The sequence below is a fragment of the Eleutherodactylus coqui genome, chromosome 3 (genome assembly GCF_035609145.1).
Source record: "Eleutherodactylus coqui strain aEleCoq1 chromosome 3, aEleCoq1.hap1, whole genome shotgun sequence".
NCBI lineage: Eukaryota > Metazoa > Chordata > Amphibia > Anura > Eleutherodactylidae > Eleutherodactylus > Eleutherodactylus coqui.
Window position 1 is genome coordinate 85,211,715 of NC_089839.1, and position 19,882 is coordinate 85,231,596.

General features: G+C 43.1%; 1 protein-coding gene across 2 annotated transcripts in view; it reads left to right on the top strand.

Moving 5' to 3' along the window:
* The window catches only part of SLC8A1 (solute carrier family 8 member A1), a 333,579-nt gene that overhangs the window by 229,396 nt on the left and 84,301 nt on the right, over positions 1 to 19,882 (top strand). For both annotated transcript variants that reach the window (XM_066595820.1, XM_066595821.1), the window contains exon 4: positions 4,626 to 4,643. In XM_066595820.1, coding sequence (XP_066451917.1) covers positions 4,626 to 4,643 — 18 coding nt within the window. The remainder of the gene's footprint in view (positions 1 to 4,625; positions 4,644 to 19,882) is intronic.

The following is a 19,882-nucleotide window of genomic DNA, read 5'->3' on the forward strand; positions in this document are numbered from 1 at the left end:
ATAAACACAAGCAAATTAATGGGATCAGGAGAGCCTCTGTAGCTTTCCCACTGCACTGGTAAATGACCCTTCTATTTACAGAGTTGCTATCTTAGTATTTTCTAAGAAATGGAATTGTGATATTATATAAAAGAACACGAAAAATGAAAAAGAATTGATTTTTTTCATAGAAAAAATAGTTGAGATACTTGCCATATGGAGGCGGGAAATCGTGGTGAGAAATGCAATCTAATTTGGAGACAGTAGGCTCAGTGCTATAAAATTACATAACAGATGTTCGAGATTGTGACATGGTGAAGAATGAAGCCTATGACATATATATGCAGTCGGATCTATTGGCTTATCAGTTACTTATCCTAGACTCACCTTAGACTGTACATATAGGCAAGAATCAAGTGGAAATGTTCCTTAATGTTTAACCTATTTTTCCCTTTTTTTTTAAGAAACCAACAGCATAAATGATGTAGAGCACTTTCATCATATATTTGCAGCAGCCATAGTACTTTGTTAATTTACTACAAAGCACTATCTTTCTCTTCTTCCAAAAACATGCAAATCTTGGTTCCCTGTTGTAACCACTAGGTGGCCAATCTGTATATAGTTGCATATGTACCCAATAACAGAATACAAGCCTAATAAAAGATAAAGGCAGTTGAGATTTTTTTTTTACCAGTATGTGTATGTGGAGAACATAAGAAAGCTGTGCCGTAAAAAAAGGAGGATAATAGCATTATCAAGAGGGAATCTGTCACCAAGTGTATGCTGCCCTATCTGAGAAGAATATAAAGTAGTGGCAAAGACTGTAATTCTAGTTGTTGGATCACTTCCTTGTTTTCTTGCGGTAGTTATCATAAAATCATTTTACTAGCTAAGTTCTTGTATTCATGAGTGGTGGGCTCTGTCTTCCTGACATTGCATTGCTGATTGACAGCTTTCTCCCTATGTTGTGCATAATTGGAAAGCTGCTTAATTTGATGCAGTGAATTTTTGCTCCATACTCTGCATTTATGCATGCAATTTTTGGGGCTAAATTTTCACATGGTCCTTCTAGACGAGTGGTCCCCAACCTTTTTTCCTCCAGGGACTGGCCTCAAGCAAGATGATTTTTCCATGGCCCGGCAGGGCGGGGTGGGGCTTTGGTCATATGGGGGCAGGGTTATGCAGCGCTATACACCAAACAGCGCTGTAGACAGGGGGGTGCTGCTGGGACCCCTCTGCTGCCCTGCTACACTCTCTGGCACCCTCAGATATGCGCTCACCAGATCCGAAGCACTGTCTGTGGGGCCATGTCCCCCCTACGCTGCAAGAACTCTAGGGACCCCGTCAGTTCTGACAACGTGGTTCCTGAGGTCCCTGCTATGCTCTCCACTCCCCGCTCTCACTGCTATGCTGGCGAACCCCCGCCACCAGTAGCAGACAGCAGCACACGATGGAGCGTGTCCTCCCTGCCGCAGTACTAGCCAATCGGAAGCTAGGGGGCGTTCACTTCAGAGTCCGCTCAGCCCCTAGCTTCCAGTGACGTGACATCAAGGTACAGCAGTACCTTGCTGGTCTGCGGCGCCGCGGACCGGCAAAGAAACCCTAACGGCCCTGTCCTGGTCCGCGGACCGGTGGTTGGGGACCCCTGATGTAGACTGTCCTTAAATTACTTCCTTTTTATTCCTCTCTTTTAGGATAGGGCTATGCTGATCCCAGGATGCTTGAATTCATTTATGGTTGATTTTCCAACTACGTCTGCTGGACGTTTGTTCCAAGCAACTACTACTCTTTCAGTAAAGTAATATTTGCTGACTTTGCTGACATTGCTCCTGATTTTTGCACATAGAATAGTGTTTACTACACTATTCTGTACGAAGGCATACGATAAAAAAAAGTATAACATGCTGTATGTTTCCTTTTTTCTTTTTAACACGGAAGCCTATGACATACAACACAGTATGCCTATACCAGTGATGGCAAACCTTTTAGAGACCGAGTGCCCAAACTGCAGCCCAAAAACTACTTACTTATAGCAAAGTGCCAACACGTCAGGGGGCGGGGCTTATCACAATGTATGATTTTTTACATGCATCATTATTAGAGATGAGCCAGTATACTCGCTAAAGGCAATTGCTTGAGCGAGCATTGCCTTTAGCGAGTACCTGCCTGCTCGAGATGAAAGGTTCGGGTGCCGGCGGCGGGCAGGGAGCTGCGGGGGAGAGCGGAGGGGAACGGAGGGGAGATCTCTCTCTCCCCCTCACCCCCCCACTCCCTCCTGCTGACAGCGGCTACTCACCGCTCCCCCGCGCTGGCACCCGAACCTTTCATCTCGAGCGGGCAGGTACTCAATAAAGGCAATGCTCGCTCGAGCAATTGCTTTTACCGAGTATACTCGCTCATCTCTAATCATTATAAAAAGGAGAGGGCTCCTTCAAAATAGACAGTGAGGAACGCAGTCTGCTTGTTTCCCTACTGGAGTATCATTGGTGCAGATTTTGACTGCAAATCATCTGCATCCCCGCAGCTGATTTAATACAATTCAGCACTCCCCCTACGAAGGTTTCCCACTGTTAGTGCTGCCCAGCTTCTGTTTCCCAGTGGCCTGTAGTAGCCTCATCAGACCAGCGGCATCACACCTGACTAGGCTGCTGGGAACCGGAATCCGCAATGCGCTAATGGCAGAAAGCCTTCGGAGCAGGTGAGGGGGAGCACCACATAGTATGAAATCACCTGCGGGTATGCGGTTGATTTCCAGTCCAAATTTGCACTGATGGTACAGATTTTGATTGTTTTTTGGATGCGGAAATGCTGCGGAATTTGCCACGGAAATTTCCACTGCAGACATTCCATAGCATTTCTGCCATGTGTAAATATACCCTACGTTAGCTTGAGGTATGCTGCCATGTACAGAGGAGCCTCACTAGTAATACACTAGTAATAGTGTCCTTTATATCGGCCATAGTAGTAATAGTGTCCCCCACAGTGGTCTCAGTAGTAATAGTGACCCTCACAGTACTCCAGTAGTAATATTAACCCCAAAGTAGCCCTAGTTATAATATTAAATCCACAGTAGCCCCGGTAGCAATAGTAACCTCACAGTGGCCACAGTAAGAATATTAACCGCACAGTAGCCTCAGTCATAATATTACCCCCAAAGTAGCCCCAGTAATATTAGCCCCCTCAGTAATAATATTAACCTCACAGTTGCCCCAGTAATAATTTGAACTACCTCAGTAATATTAACCCCACAGTAACCCCAGTAATAATAGTCCCACAACCCATATACTTACCTGCTCCTTGTAGTCAGCGCTGCTCCTCCTCTTCTCTGCACTGATAGCAGTGTGTGAGCCTGGAACACTTCCTCCCTTGTCCTCTCTAGCGGAACTAAGGAGGAGAGTTCAGGGGAGGAGGATTCCGGGTGTACACAGACGTCAGAGTAAGTGTGCGCTGGGATCAGCTCCGCCAGCTGCTCCACTGCGTGATTACCTGCCAAGGAGCCACGGCACCCCAGCTGGTAATCACTACCGTGGTGAGCAGCCTACAGCATGCGTGCCAGCAGAGAGGGCTCTGCGTGCCCTCCCTAGCACACGTGCCATAGGTTCGCCATCACAGGCCTATATAGTGGCAAATGTTGGAATTACATGGCGGGAAATCTGTTCTACACTTCAAAGAGCGTGTGAATTCTCCCTAAAGGCTATAGCTTCTGTTGACTAGATTTCCAATTATAAGGAGATCTTTTATCTAATAAGACTGACTGCTGCAGGAAACAGGAGAAATCCTTTATTGTATTTCAACTAAGGGGTACACAAAAAAGTTTACCATGCTTATCTGTCTCCTTGTAATTCTGAAGGAACAGGAAAGGAACATTTTGAGGGGTATTCCAGGCATTTACTATTGATGAACTATCCCTGGATAAGTCATCAATAGTTGATCGGCAGAGGTCCGCCACTTGGGATCCCCGCTGTCAGTGCAGCAGAGCTAGACGTATACATCGGTGGTCAGGGCCGGAAGTATAATAGAAAGACTTCAATCCCATTTAGTTCTGTTGGAGCACAGCCTTTCTATTATACTTCTGGTTCTGACCACCGATGCAGATGTCTGGCCCTACTGCACTGACAGCAAGCCAGAAGATCAGCTGATCAGCAGGGATCCTGAACAACAGATCCTTGATGATCAACTATTGATGGCCTATCCTGAAGATAGATCATCAATAGTAAATGGCCAGAATACCCTTTGAAGGGTTTCCATTGACCCCCTACAAAACACTTCTGTGTTGCCCCAAATGTTAGGAACAACGGTGCACGTCATATCTACTACTGATTTGTCTTCTATAGTGATGTCACTGCTAGGTCCAGCATTTACTACTGGGTTCACGTGATGCCAAATTTCAATGGTAAATATATTAGAAATTTTTTTTACCTTTGAAGCAACTCAGAAGTGTTTTCTAGAGGTCAGAAAACACAATTTAAAGAAAATGTATAGAAACATAGGCTGGGTAAATTGTTGGCGGAAACAGTAATTTACTGATTTTCCTCCTCAGGACGATCCCTGCAGTTTACTGTAAGTACTTTTGAGGTGTATTATATGGAAAAATGTAGTTTCACTAATATATTTTTTCTTTCTTTTTTGTCTTCAATGTGCACTAGGTGACTTCACTATTACAGGTATGTATTCCATATGTATTGTCCAAATGTCATTCAATGGATCTAAATGCTATTTTTGTTTTGTTGTTTTTCTTTGCTATTTTTGCATTATTTTCTATTGATCTTATATTATCATTTCATTCAAAGGAAAAGTCCTGTTTGGTAAGATGTAATAATGTGTGCCGCTCCCATAACACCTGCACTTCAGATACAAGCCAAGCCACTATTGTTCTAGTTAATACCATATGTAGCACTACTAACACTATGTGTGTGTTTTTTATGTGTGTTACTGACGGAATTACTTCAAAACCTCACTGGTGATTTCTATCATTGTAGGGGTAGGGTCACTCTTCAGCAGTATCTGCGCTACTTACTGTCCTTTGCCCCCCTGACACCTGAGCCATGTTTGAACAGGTGGAGCATTCTAAAAAGTAGGCGGGCTAGTCTACTTAGTCCCCAGTGTTATCGATTAACTGTGAATAGCGCAATTTCGTTTGGGTCAAGGGCACATTTGCGCACACTATAGACTCTTATGGAGCCTCTTGCGTGCAGATGTGGCCCGCTAATGTGAGTGCACCCAATGAAATCTCATTTAAAGGAGGCCCAAGGATCGTTTTCACGTTTCCACCAGGGTTATGATGTTTATGATGGCAACGAAGAATGCTAATGGATCCCTTTATAAGTCAATGCCATGTTTCTGGGTTCACTGAAATCTGGGATAGCTGTCATGACTCCATTACGAATGGAAACCACTACGCTATTGTGAACAGAGCTTTAGCAAATGCTGCTCTTAAAATGCATGCTATATGCATTGACGCGTAGCATTTCAATCATTTTACGACAATATTCAGAATTATTTTTTTTGTAACCAGGTGAAAATGCCAAGAGTGAGGCACTGATATTGTTCAAATACAAAAAATGTGTTTGAACTGAAATAGGTTTCTCACTAATGAATGTGTGATATGACATAACAACCAATATCTAATACCAAGCATTAAGTATTTCTATTAGTATTGCTAAGTCATTATTAATTAGGGCTTATTTAGACTAGCATATTTCTCATTTTTGTTATGTCCCTGTGCTCAACGGACTTCACACAGACAGCCCTGGTGTCGGCAATCACATGCAGTATTTTGGTCCGATTTCTTGGATGAGCCTAGCCCATGTAATGCCAATGGGTCTGTGAAAGACAAACAACACAAAGATGGCGCCCATGTACAGTCCTAGCAAGTAGCAAGCACATACATACAGATACACAAACATAAATAGTGTCAATTACTTAAAACATACCTGACTTTTGAGAATTAACTCTCATGTGTACATGAGGAACAACACTATTTATGGTCACTATATGACATGTGTCGTGCATTACTCAACAGTTTGCCCCTCTGCAGACTACATCTCTAATTCTCAGTCTTCCCATAGCTGGTGAATGGAGACTGTTGCTATGATGTCTTCATACTCTGTACTGAGAAAACAGCAGATTCTGCTCCCATAAATCTCTGTAGTACACACAGAGAAATAACAGCATCATGGAGGACAGAGTACAGCAGGACTGAGCAGTGTAGATGTTATTTCAAGAGCTGTGAGATATTAAACTTCCTGTTAGCTGCAGGATGTTTGTGTGAGACTCTTTGCTTCTCTCTCACTCTTTAACAGCTCCTTCCTCCTCCTTCCCTCTCACCTTTCCATAAACTTTTTATTTAGCATAAAACTGCATCCATTTGCATGTATCCTTTTTGTATTCCTCATGTGAGATTATTTGTTTCTATTAGGAGTAGAGAGTATACGTAAGGTTGTTTCACATCTTCGTTAAAAACCTCCAGTCGGAGTTTCCATCACAGATCCAGCTCAAAGTGTTTTTTCTTCCATCTAAAATCCAGGCAGCTCAACGGACCCCATTATAGTCAATGAGGCTAGTTTGGCCATGTGGATTCCCCTTTCCTGCTCTGTGAGCATAGCAGGACAGCAAAACCCCCTATAGCAGGAGTGAAACCACCTTTAGGCTGTTTTCGCACTTGCATTGCACAGCCCTTAACCAGATCTGATGGACACCATTGATGGACACCATCAGGTTCTTTAAAAGTATCTGACTTTTTAATGTTTTTCAGATTGTCCCATAATCCCATGATTGTTCTAGCGGAAAATTAGTTGCATATCGCGCCTTATTCCACAGCCATGCCTTACACGTTTTCTTCATACATGACTGTGACTCCTCACTTCTGCCCTGCTATGACTACCAGCTAATATGTAGTCATAAAAACAAATGCTCACCTCCTCTTAAGCTGGTTCACCAGCGTAAAAACACACTGAGCTCTAGACAAGCCGACAGTCCAAAGTGTCGGCTCTATTTTCACATGCAAGAGCCGACACTTTGTATCACTGTACATGCCAGCTAATAGCTTTGGTCAAACCTCATGAGGTTCCTATATGATTCAACAATGAGCATCGGAATTAGCCTATAGGAAGTTTTTGATGTCAATGCAGAAACCAGCGAGAGAACAACCTGGTGGCTGAACATTGGGATCTACCATTTGGCAACCACTCCTTTCAAACTTTTTGCTATTAAAACCTAAATATAATACATCTTCCTACACATACGGTATACAGATGGCTCACATGCTTGCCAGCGACTTACACATCAGTTACCTTTACAAATTGTTAGTAGTGTTCATTAGTTCTCACACCCTCTACAGGAAATGCCTAAATAGATTATAGTTTCCAGTGACAGAAAGTAAACCATGGAAGGTACTTCTTGTAGGTTAACGGCAATCTAGCAACATTTTGACGCTTGTAACATAAAGCAGAACACACTTGTACAGTGACTGTTATGTACATGAGTTGTTATGTGCGGCGTAATAATAAATCCACATTTTTCCCCCCAAACTTTCCATTTTAAAGTTGTACAAGAGCTTAACTTTTATAGTAACTAATTCATATTAGATTATAAATACACAACAGCTGACCCGTCTAATAGCGCTGGTAAGTGACACGGTTATATCCTTCTGTAAACATTTCATTAGAAACATATCCATTGACTTTCACTAAAGTAAATATAGAAGTTCCCGGTATTTTTTTGTCATGTGATATTCTTAACCCAGACAAACAATCAGAATAGATTCCAAATCAAGGATACAGTAAAAAAAAAGTTCATAAACGTGCCATATAAGCATAGTTCCTATATATACACCTACCATTATTACATGCTTTCTATCCACCTTTAATACATATCATATTAATGTGTATAATATACCCAGTATATACACATACTGTCCATATTTTACTATCAATTCCTTGAAGTTGACAACAGCTTCAACAACAGATTGTATATTACATTAAAATAAAATGACTTGTGATGTCATATATACTTCATTGAAGGGAATTTGTCAGCTCGAACACGACAGGCATGATGTTATAGAGGAGGAGGAGCTGAGCAGATTGATATATAGTTTTATGGGAAAATATTCAGTATAGCTTGTATTTTATTTTTTTATATTTCCTCTTATTCTGAGCTTAGATGTCCAGTGGGCGGAGCTATCAGTGATTGACAGCAATCTGTGTATGACTGTACATACAGGAGTAGCTGTCAATCACAGCTACTTTGGACTGTTCCACTCAGAAAGAGCAAAGCTGTAAAAGAATATAATACAAGTTCTACTGAATATTTTCCATCAAACTACAGATAGTGGACAAAAATATGGAAACACCCTACGAAATACATGGGATTTTAATCATTAGCACTGAGCTGCCCTTTTGACCCCTGTTTGGCTGAGAGCTTTCCTGCCAAATTTGTGTTTACTTCACCTCTTGCCCTGCTCTGGGTGGTTTTGAGAGACAGCTGATAACGGCGGCTGAGTGGCTCCAGCCCCTGACCAATGGAACGTTATTGCTCGGGCAGATGTTCACTTCTGCCCGACAGCATCTGTGTCATATTGCCTCCACTTAATTTACATTGTATTATAAATCATGTTTCAATAAGACATGTAGCGACCGATTTTAAAGCATGCATTTTGTACAGTGTTTCCATATTTTTGTCCACCCCCTGTATATATCAATCCTCCTGCTCTATAACAGGCTGCCTGAATTTTATGTAGCGTTTTCAAGCTAAAATGTTCCACTTTAATGTTTTTAAAATGGAAGTGTAAGGGAATGTAATTGAACGGAAATATTTCCGATTTTGTTAAAAACCTGTTGGAATCAGTGGGGAACAAAATGGCAATGTTCAATTAGATACGCGTATCCCTTCTCTCTAGCTTTGCTAGAGGGGGAATACCTTATCTTTATCCTCTCTCTCTCCTTTGGGAGGGTCACCTTATATTTTAATATTTTTTTGATTGGATTATACGGTGTTGGTATTTTCTGGACATTGTCCATTTGGTATTTGCTCCAATACGGGGGTGATTGACTGGGAGGGAGCATGGCGCTCCCGCAGCTCATCAGATTTACTATTATTTGCGCCAGAAACAAAAATCTAAGTCAAAAAGTTTGAGACGCAGGGGAAACCAGAGAAGCGTCTAATTTATTAAGAGGTGTATGCTCCTTAATAAATTAGACAGATCTTTCTTCAGTGCCCTGTGTATTAAAACTGGCAGATTAAATGTAATCAATGGGCCTCTATGTCTTCTATGAGCCAGAGTACATTGTAGCCTCTTTTTGCACTATTTTCTGGCTTTAAAGGGGTTGTCCAGTTGTAAACAATTGATGGCCTATTCTCAGGATATGTCATCAATAGTCGATTAGTGCGAGGTCCTTTGGGTGAGACCCCCACAGACTAGCTGGCCTCTGGACAGGTAGGCTCATGCACTGAGTTGATTTCTGCAGGAAGCAAACCACTCCGTTGTCACTGCAGTGGCCAAGCTTGGTATTGTAGACCAAGTTCCCATTTATTTTAGTGTGAGCTTTGCCTGCAAAACCAAGCCTGACCACTGCAGGGACAATGGAGCTGCCTGCTTCCTGCAGACATCAGCTCAGCGCATGAGCACACTGGTCCAGTGAACAGCTTATCAGGGGTGTCCAGGCGTCAGACCCTCGGTAGTCCACTATCGATGACCTGTCCTGAAGATAAGCCATCAATAGTTTACAACTGGACAAGCCCTTCAAACATAATAAATGAATAAGACCTTTGTTGGAGACGTCCTTTTTGCAAAATTTTGCCCACTTTTCAAAAGTTTTTCTGCTAATTTTTGTGGCATTTTTCTTATTTCCACAAAATTGGCACAAATCAATTAATTTATTCCCCCCATAGTTTCCAGTAAGAGATCCCACTACCTGCAGTCAGTCACCCCGCCATTCTGTAAAAAGAAGGAAATTATCTTGTGATTTCCCGTGCCGATTACAATGCAAGTGATGAAGTAATCTGTGAAAGATCACTTCTGTCTCTAGGACACATAAGATGTATACTGCGTTCAGTAAAACCGGTGGGGCGCCTCACCGCATGTTGTCAGGAAGCTCACTTTATGGTCATAGCCTTTGGGGTAGTTTTGTAATTTATTTGAGATGGGGATACTTTGCATAGGAACTCTGAGAAGCTTGGCCCGAGGGGACGTAGGCCTCAACAGGACGCTTAGCATCTTGACAGTAGGAAATTACAGAGTCATGCCTGCCCTATTTATGGCTGCCATCTGAAATAGACCGCATCAAATAATGGCGTATTATACTGGGGTATAATGTGCTTACAGAAGGTAACCATAGTGGAAACAATATCACAACTTTGTTACTATCATTTTACAAAGATCGTGCGAAAATGCAACAGTAAACTTCAGTATATCTGGGCTATATGGCTGCGAACGCTATTTATGTAATTTACATTAAGAAGTGTAGTAACTTTGTAAATATATTGCATTATGTGCCTGGCACTGAGGCCATAGTCACAGTCCTGCTGGTCCCCACTGGAGACGGTCAACTAACTTATAGTCCGACACAACTTTCACGGTTTAGCTGGACCTGTGTAATGCAGTGGCACACAAATTGTTTTCTACATCAGACTACTGTTCAGTGCCTGATAAATATGACACTTCCCATAATACAAATCACCGGTACAGGCTCTGTACAAATAATGAGCTGCAGGCTTGAAGATTTCAGCACTGAAGCTTGTAGAAACGTGAATGCAGCTATACACTATAATACAGCGTGTAAGTTGCGATGAATACAAGATAAATAATGTAATGCGTTTACAAACTTATTCAACTTTTTATAAACTTTTAGAAGCAGTAAACTGACATTCATAGACACATAGCCGCTAACGGTGTTGCCTCTCTTTACGGATTTTTTTGGTTTAATATACATAAAAGTTTTCAACTTTCTTATATACTTTAGATTTCAATTCCTAGTCGCTGTGGTTTCATTTAGAAGCTTAAAGCCTGATCTGTTAAAGAGGTATTTCCAACTCAGTGCATCATTTTCGAGATGAGAATACCCCTCTGTACGCCACAGCCACAGTGTTTGGAAGTATGGAAACAGCTGAGTGGACTGTGCTGCTCTGGTTCCATAACTGCCATTCACTTCTATGGGTTAAGATAACCTGATTGGCTGCTTCCGTACTCCCGACCACTGTATACAGCCAGGATGGGGTCAGGGATGGTCAGATCCCAAAGGTGGGACCTGTATTTATGAAATTTTAAAGGTGTTTCTGACTTATTCAAGTTTTATCTAAACAGGCCCCCCATGTGTAAAAATAACAAAGAAGTTGGTATTCACCTCTCCCAGCTTCCCACTGTGTCCAGCATCGCCACTCTGAGCCTCCTCTGTGATGTATTTTTTACAGGCTGCAGCAGCCTATGTACAGGATGCCACAGGCAGGCTGCTGTAGGCAGTGACGGAGCTCAGTGATCGATTGCTAAGCTCTGCCTCAGCTGCAGCAGCATGTGACAACCCATACACAGGCTGCTGCAGCCTGTATACAATGTGTCACAGGAGAAACCCAGAGCAACTGTGCTGGATACAGTCTGGAGAGGTGAGCATCAGTATGTTTGTTATTTTTACACATGGGGGGCCTATTTAGTTAAAACTTAAATAAGACGGACAGCCTCTTTAATGGCATACATAAAGGTCTGACATGGAAATACCACTTTAATATGCTAATTACACAAAGTGTACCAGAGCTGTCTTTTATAACACTCCATGCACCTGCTTGAGCAGTCCATCATTCAGTGACAGCAAGTAGAGATCTTCACAATCACATGCCATGGAAGCCGCACAGAACGTATGTAAGAATATTGTAAGACTCATGCAAATACACGTATGCTCGTGTGAATCTAGTCTAAAGATAATGATGACAAAACCTGTATACTGTTACACAGAAGTTTTTAGTTGCCCCTTTAAATTGACTGCCATTTGCATTGGACCATTTTGCAGAGAAGTCATTTAGAAAGAAGCGCAATTTACTGCCTTCCAACATTAATCCCCATATCACCAATATAACTAGTGATTTTCCCAGTGAGGAAATGGGAATGAATTAAATGCGGAGATTGGATTTTCCTATTGAACCCAACGGAAAGGTTAATGCAGAGCTGAAGTGCCCCATGTAACCACCTTGGTGGAAGAAATTCACTAACGCTGTAACACTTATATGCAATTGTAAATACAATTAAAAGAAATGGGCCGAGTGTGTTACTGAGACTGTCTGAGACGGGGCCTGGCATGCTTTTAAGATAGAATTACCTTTATTAAACATTGGAGAATAACTCCTTGGAGTGTATTACTTAGAGGCTTTAAGCAGTATTTATGGAGTGAAAATAAGACGGAACCATCCTTTTTAATTAAATCTTTTTCCTTTAAAGTAAAGATGTAATTGAAAGCCTCGACATCAAGAACTAAATTTGCTCAAGGCGTCTGTTAGAAGCAAGTCGCCTCTGTATATACTTATCAGACGGTTCATTACTATACTGTACAAGTATTATTCATGACAGTTGTGACCGCGCGCTGGAGACATACAGTCAATTAAAACTGGGCACTTGAACTACTTTTCATTTTATACACAAAAAGGATATTCTACATGAGGCATGGATTTATTGTACTGATATACTATGCAGATGTATTAGAGCTAACTTTGATATACAAGAGTTTAGAGTCTAAGTCGATGACTTGTGTTTGATTTTTCATAGGACTAAAGATGAATTTAACTTTTTCCAATCCAATTAGTATCCTGGTTTTCCTAGGGGGCTTACTCTTTTTGTGCCATTATACAACAGCGCTATCTGCTGGCTAAAGCCAGTACTGCATGAGGTGACACATTGGATAGGCTCTGACAGCAGAGAGGCTGGCAATATACAGTAAGAGAACCCCAACGGATGTCTTCCAAAATCGGAGCTGTACAGCCTTAAATCATAATGTCTTCAGATGTCAGACAGTGGATTGGAAAGGGTTAAAGGGTACCTGCCATTCTGGAAGTGCAGTCTCATCTATAGGCAACTTACTATAGAGGCAGAGCTAAGCAGATTGATAAATAATTATCTGGAATAAGATTCCATGTAACTTGACATTTTACTGGTTCAGTATTCTGCTCCTACTAACCTTAGGAGTCCAGTGGGCGGTCTCATTCAATGACTGACAACATTCCCTATATGAGTGTGTATACAGCGAAAGCTGTCGGTCATTGAGTAGGATGGAAGGCTGAGTTAACCTTGAGCTGGCTATCGCATGGTTCAGGTGATCTGGATTATGATTTCTCCAGCAGGCTTTGGGGTATTTTGCCGCTTCCGAATTATGTCGTGTGCACACATCATCGTGGAGCAAATTAGACACAAGCTATCAGCCTCATATCCAAAATGGCTCTCTGCCCAGAAACAGCCAGACAGGGCCTTTTATTGTACAGACACACAATGGGCGTGCAACAGGTTACATCAGTAACATATAGGATTCTCATTTGTCGGATCATATAGAATCCCCCACCTCTCTGCCCACCCCCTTCCAAGTGGTGAGGTAGTATGGACTTTTGTCCTAGCTGAAGTCAGCTCCGTGTATAAGCAAGTCTTATCAACATGTGCTCAGGCTGAAGCAATTCCTTTGTTGTAGAAGTTTCAGGATGGGAGTGGAAGGGGGCTAGGTAAACACTCAGTGTTAAACACAGGATATACACGACACTATGGCCCTTTAACTCTTAGAGGCTGGTTGTGCAATTCTATGTACTTAGAGCAAATACTATGATTAGATTGTGTGTGTGTCCTTTAAACTCCTCAGAGCTTAGAGTCATTACAACAGCAAAATACATTTGGGTTATACAAATCGATAGACATTTTATAAATAATCATCATGTCTATCACAATCCCCCCTTAAAATGTCTATCCTCTAATTCTCTAATTTTCACAGTTTTCTGCGCATGAGCCTATAACTGGAGCGCGTTGAAGGTTCGTTTTAGCGTCTTCAAGGGGGTGTAGGACTTGTCCACTCCTTCTGGGGATGCATTCAGCAAACTCATGGTGGGGGCGGCTTTTCCAGCATCAGTTTCACAGGTCTCTCTGACACAGGGAATAACACAGCAGACTAGAACAGAAAAGGTAACCATCAGTTTACATACAACAGCGACGCCCGTCTGTGCCAGGATCCTTTACCACCCGCTCATCCATGGCGAGTGCTGGTCCCAAAAGTTAGCTCTTTTTAGTCAGTGCGGTCAGCTTCTTAATGGCAACTGCGTCTTTACCCGCGGGTCACGTGTCGTCTAGGATGTAGGTATGACAAGTCTCCCCTATCATCTTACAGACACTCCCCTTTTTAGCTAAAGTCATATCTAAGGTCATTCTATTTTGAAAAAGTCATAGTCGACTATAAGGCGTCTCTAGTATAATTTATAAACCACTGCTAATTATAATAAACATAATTAATCCAGTCAACGTTTATTTACCATAATGATCAGGAAAATGGACTCGGATCTAGTTTTAACTTGGTCTCTAATTTTTAAAACACATCAGGTACCCCCCTTGGCTATCCTATGACGTCAATGTATACGTGTAGATCAAAACTACCACCAGGGGTCTCTCTTCTCGCTCTAGCATAATGTTTACAATACTAGTAGCGTGCACAGGTACGCACGGCGTGGGACTCCCTAATCTTCACCCACACCAATGTCCCTCCTGGAGATAGTCCTAATGGTGAACACGTCCAGGTCGCCTCACCCTTGCGTCAGGGTTTTCCCACTGCCCGTAAGTCCCTACTCCTAGGAGGGGGGGATCCCTACCTCACCTCAGAGGGAGGCCATGGATTCCCTGGGCTCATTTCCGGGCATCCATACCCTCTATCTGTACAAGTTAACACCCCACAGGGTGTGCCCTCGCCGGAACCTAAGGTCTTCTGCACTATCCCTTGGCAAATGGGAATTCCACTGACAATCCATCTTAGGAGATCGGGGCAGGCGCAGTACTAGTACATTTCTCCTTTTCTTTGGTAGCGTATGTGGTTGGCATTATCGGAACTGGCTCTTCATCTTTTTTAAACAAGGGAAATATTGCTGAGTTCCCCAAAAATCTCCCTCCACCCTGCCTAATTGCCTGGCAGGTGTAGTTTCCAGGGTAGTCAGTAATACTCTCTCCGGTGCAAAACACTTAAGTAGTTATAGAGTATTCCTTCTTCCATTTCTCACGGACAGTGTAATTAGCGGAAATGTTCGTGAAGAGACTAATAAACCACTCTTCAGCATCTACAGGGAGATTTAGGGGGACCATCCCCGAGTGTGGTCGGGCACTACCGCACACGCAACAGTTAGACTTGTTGCTCCTGTTAGCATTGTACCTCATCAACTCCAACCAGAGATTCTGGTCAGAGTAGCCAGTCGCTACTGTCAAGGTGTCCTCAAAGGTAGGGTCGGCTATGATCATCATGTTCGTCAAGGTCTTTATCTTACGGCGGAGGGGGTTAATTATGGGCACGGGACTAAGTGAAGGCTTCCATTCGGCTGCATCTACCATATCCCTTATTTTAAACTTCCCTAAGGGATCTGTCCTCCCGTACCGGTATGTCCCCCAGACTATAAGTCTCCCCGTCCCCCGGGCTTGGATCTCCCATGGTTAATGTAAAAACCGCATTAAAACCAAGCAACATACTAAGTTCAGCCTTCCAATACCTGCTGTCCTTATTATTCTCAAGGAGGGTTATACGACTAATTAGGGATTTCCCGCTCTTATCTTTCTTATTTAAGGCACTTCGCGGTTTATAGGACTAGTCTGTTCCTGCGTTCCATCCCACTAATCCCCAATAACGGCAGTCTTCTCCCCAGACGTTATCAGTGGCGCAAACATATTGTATTCCCCGGGTATATGAGTCATATAACCAGCTGGACTGAGCTAAATCTGGCCTGCGGTGGGATCTTGCGCCTAGACACGGGACCACAGTACAATAGTCGAAGGAATATGCGGCTACTTGAGCATTGGACGAGTTATACTAGAAGGTAACCATACCCTCATATTCTTCCGACTAAGGATTCCAGTTGCCACCCTCCTCTCTCACTAGCCTTAACCAGAGTAACGTCTTTGGCACAACTAAGACTGGTCTCCCGGATCTGAAGCTTTCTTACAGTATGAAGCATGGATCCATGTAAGTCTTTCGGCTAGTTTCACAGCTGTGGCAGTAGTCAGAAGCACCTGGTAGGGGCCATCAAATCGGGGCTCAAGAGGGTGCTTCCTGAGGAACGTCTTGACGCACACCCAATCCCCAGGCTGCGAGATATGTGTCCCAGTGTCTGCCTCTGAGTCTGGAAGAGAACACCTGTGCATAGGCTTTGGTTAGTTCTTTAACAACGGAAATCACATACTCAGTCAACACATCAGATTGTAATTGTAACCACTGAGGATAGTAAAGACCTAGCCTTGGGGCTAGCCCAAACAATCTCGTAGGGAGATAATGTATAATCCCCCCTGGGTTCATATCTAACACTGTATAAGGCTATTGGATGACAGCCTTTCCAAAGTGGCGTCATTTTTAAGTATCTTACTTTTTAGCGTGCCACTACGTCTCTCCACGTTTCCACTACTCTAAAGATGGTAGAGTATGTAAAAGGCTTGGGATACACCCAGAGCAGACATGACATGTTACATTCACCTGCGAGGTTTATACCTCTGTCTGACTCTGAATCACTTCTGGTACCCCATATTCACAGTTTACCTCGTTCATGAGCTTCTTTGCGGTTACCTACTTGTTTGCCTTGGTAACAGGGTCGGCCTCCAACCTGCAAAGACATCAACAACAACAAGCACGTAGTCATACTTCCCAACAAGTGGGAGCTGAACGTAGTCAATTTGCAATCCCTGAAATGGGTAGAGTGGTCCAGGCAAGTGTGATGTGGCAAATTTACTTCTGCCCTGTCTTACCTATGGCATAGATCATGCTAAACCGGACAAATGATGCAGCAGCTACAGAGAACCCAGAAGTCGCCCAACCTCTTTCAAGCGTCGTCGTCAGTGCTGCTTTACTAGGTGGGTCTTTGCGTCCATCAGCTGGGCCATCATGGGATACAGGAACTGTGGTGGGCAAGTGCTGTTGACCGTTCACCACACGCTGTCCTGTTTCTGCTGCTCCCATATTAGTCCATTTATTCTTTTCTTCCTTGCTGGCTTGTAACTGTAAAAGTCTTTAGCATATCAAAGTCCAAATTTTTGTCAATGTCCAAAGTTTTTTACCACTGACTCATGCTGTCAGTATCTTTCTTCTTTCTTCCACGGCTTGAGGGCCGCTGCCTTTGCTGCGCTGTCAGCGAGGGTGTCGTCTCTCGCCTCTCCAGTGTAGGACTCGGTGCGAACTCTCAACTTTGTCAGGTAGAAGCAGGGCCTCCATGCGACTCTGTACCGCTGCACCATTCTCAATTGGTTGTCCTGCTAAGGTAAAAAAACTGTCTGGCCTTCCATATTGGGCCGTAATCATGAGCTATGCCAAATACATACCAGGAGTCAGTGTAAAGGGTTGCCGTCTTACCTCTCGCCACTCTACTCGCCTCAGTGAGGGCCTTCAATTCCGCTTCTTGTACTGAGACATGCGGAGGCAGAGCTTCTGCTTCTAGGACATCTTGTTGTGTGACCACTGCATATCCGATGTGGAGTCATCAGTCCTCACCCTGGTACCATCTGCAAAAAGCTCAACATATGCATTATCAACAGGGGTTCTGATAACTGTTTGCATACCTGCAGTTTCTTACTGAATTAGTACTAAATAATCGTGCTGATGTTCTATTTCACATGGCTCGGAATCTTGTTATCTTATTCCATTTATTTATTTTTTTCAAACCCAATAGCTGATCTACAACACCTAGATCATCTATGGCCCAGATCACCTATGCCTCCCCCCTTTTGAAGCGGAATACTCAATGGAAAAAGAGTCATTGCGTTCAAACTAGTAAACCAAGAGGCACAAAAACAAGCACTTTGTAGGTCAAGGTGACATTGTATGCAGCGAAGTCTGAGCGAAAATCTCCTTTAGATTTTTTTTTTTCTTTCAGGTCGCAGTTAGCATTTTTTAACACAAGGGGGCGCCACAAAATTCAAATTTTACGTCACCCAGTGTAATAGTATTTCAGGGTATGGCCAGCGTTTAGCTTTTACTCTCCTGTCGGAATATAATTATAGCTTCAGTGTAGACTGACACTAGAATATACAAAAGACTTAAAGAAAAACTAAAGAATACAGATGACTTAACATCCTACTCTGGGCAATTCAGTCCCTCTTTCTTCACATAAAAAGTAAAATTACTTCATCAAATTGCGTGAAAAAAGTCTGCTGGGTGACTATAGGGAAATTATTCCATCTGTAGGAGCCTTCCATAACATCATCGGTCTGAGTATCCATTGGAGAAGCGGGCAGTGGAAAACAGAGCCCCTGGGAACATGAGAGAGCGTCCCCTGTCATGTATTCCTGGTCTCTGCCCCCCATGCATCAACTCCAATCTTCCATGCACTATAAACCAGCTTAGTCATCTACTATGTCCCAAGCTGCATCTTCACAAAGGTTTGTTTCCCTGAACTTATCACACATCCAAAGTGGCCACATCTTGGAGCGTAACAAAGTCTGGTCAAACAAAACCTTACTTCAGACAATCATGATGTTAGCACTGGATACAGTGGCATTGGGAAATATAGGCCTCCCAAATGCAGCAAAATGGCCACCAGAGGCAGAAAGGGGCGGGGCTACAGATCTCCCAGGTGAGGCAAAATGGCTGCCGGAGGAACGGGCGGGGCCAGGGGCAGCAGCACTTCCAGGTGAGGCAAGATGGCCGCTGGAGGAGGAAGGGGCGGGGCCAGGTCCTGTCCCGGATGGGGAGGGACCGGAAGTAACATCACACACCCTGAAAGTGAGCACATGGGGGGAAGTAACTTCAGGGTGGGGGCAGGCCTCACTACATTTACTGCAGAGTCACACTATGTTGGATTGTAAACATTGCAAGCACGGCCGCCATTACAGGGAGGGGCTGTAGTCAACACAAAGACATTACATTGTTCATTAGCAATACACATACCCCACTACATGCTTTCCCCTCTTGAATCTCTTAACTACGTTATACCTCCTCCTAGCAATCTAAAAACACCTTTCTTTCTGCTAGGCTTCCTGCTCATCTTCTGAAAACTTTCTACAACTTATCCTACCTGTCCATGACCTAACATTTCTTTCTGCAACTTTTCCTGGTCCTTTCCCATTGTTCAGTAAACTCTGCTCCCTTCAGCAACCAGATCACAAGCTCTATGACCTTTGCCCTTGCTCACTCTGCTCAACTCTATTCTATTCGAAGTTTCTATTCATTCTATTCGAAGACACAGTAGTGTTTCTCTTGTAAGATCTGCTTTCTTCAAATCCTTCCCATATAACCTCTCTTTCCCACTCAGAATTATAATGCACATTAATTCTACAAAACACAGGGAACGACAAAGTAAACAGAAAGGGTTAATTGGAAAAAGCTTTCAGTTCACTCTTATCAGCAGCCCTCCCCCCAACAATAAACACTGCACATTCTTTCTATAGTACCAGACAGACGGGATTACTGGAGAATACCCACAACGGCTCAGGGTATATATATATCTCATCTACCTTTATAACAGCCCACCGTATACTAGTAATCCCCAAGAGCACTCCTTGTACACGATCTAGACAGGACATTTAGCTATACACAGAGACTGACGATTATTTTCAATGACCAAAACCTCAATAATATTCTGGAGAAATCAGCCGTCACAAAGCACGGCTATACCTTTCCACATATGAGAACATAACACGCTCAATCATAAAGGTAAGTATACGTATCATAAATCTTCCTAACCTCACACTAGTTTTACCTAGGAGCACGTGTCACTG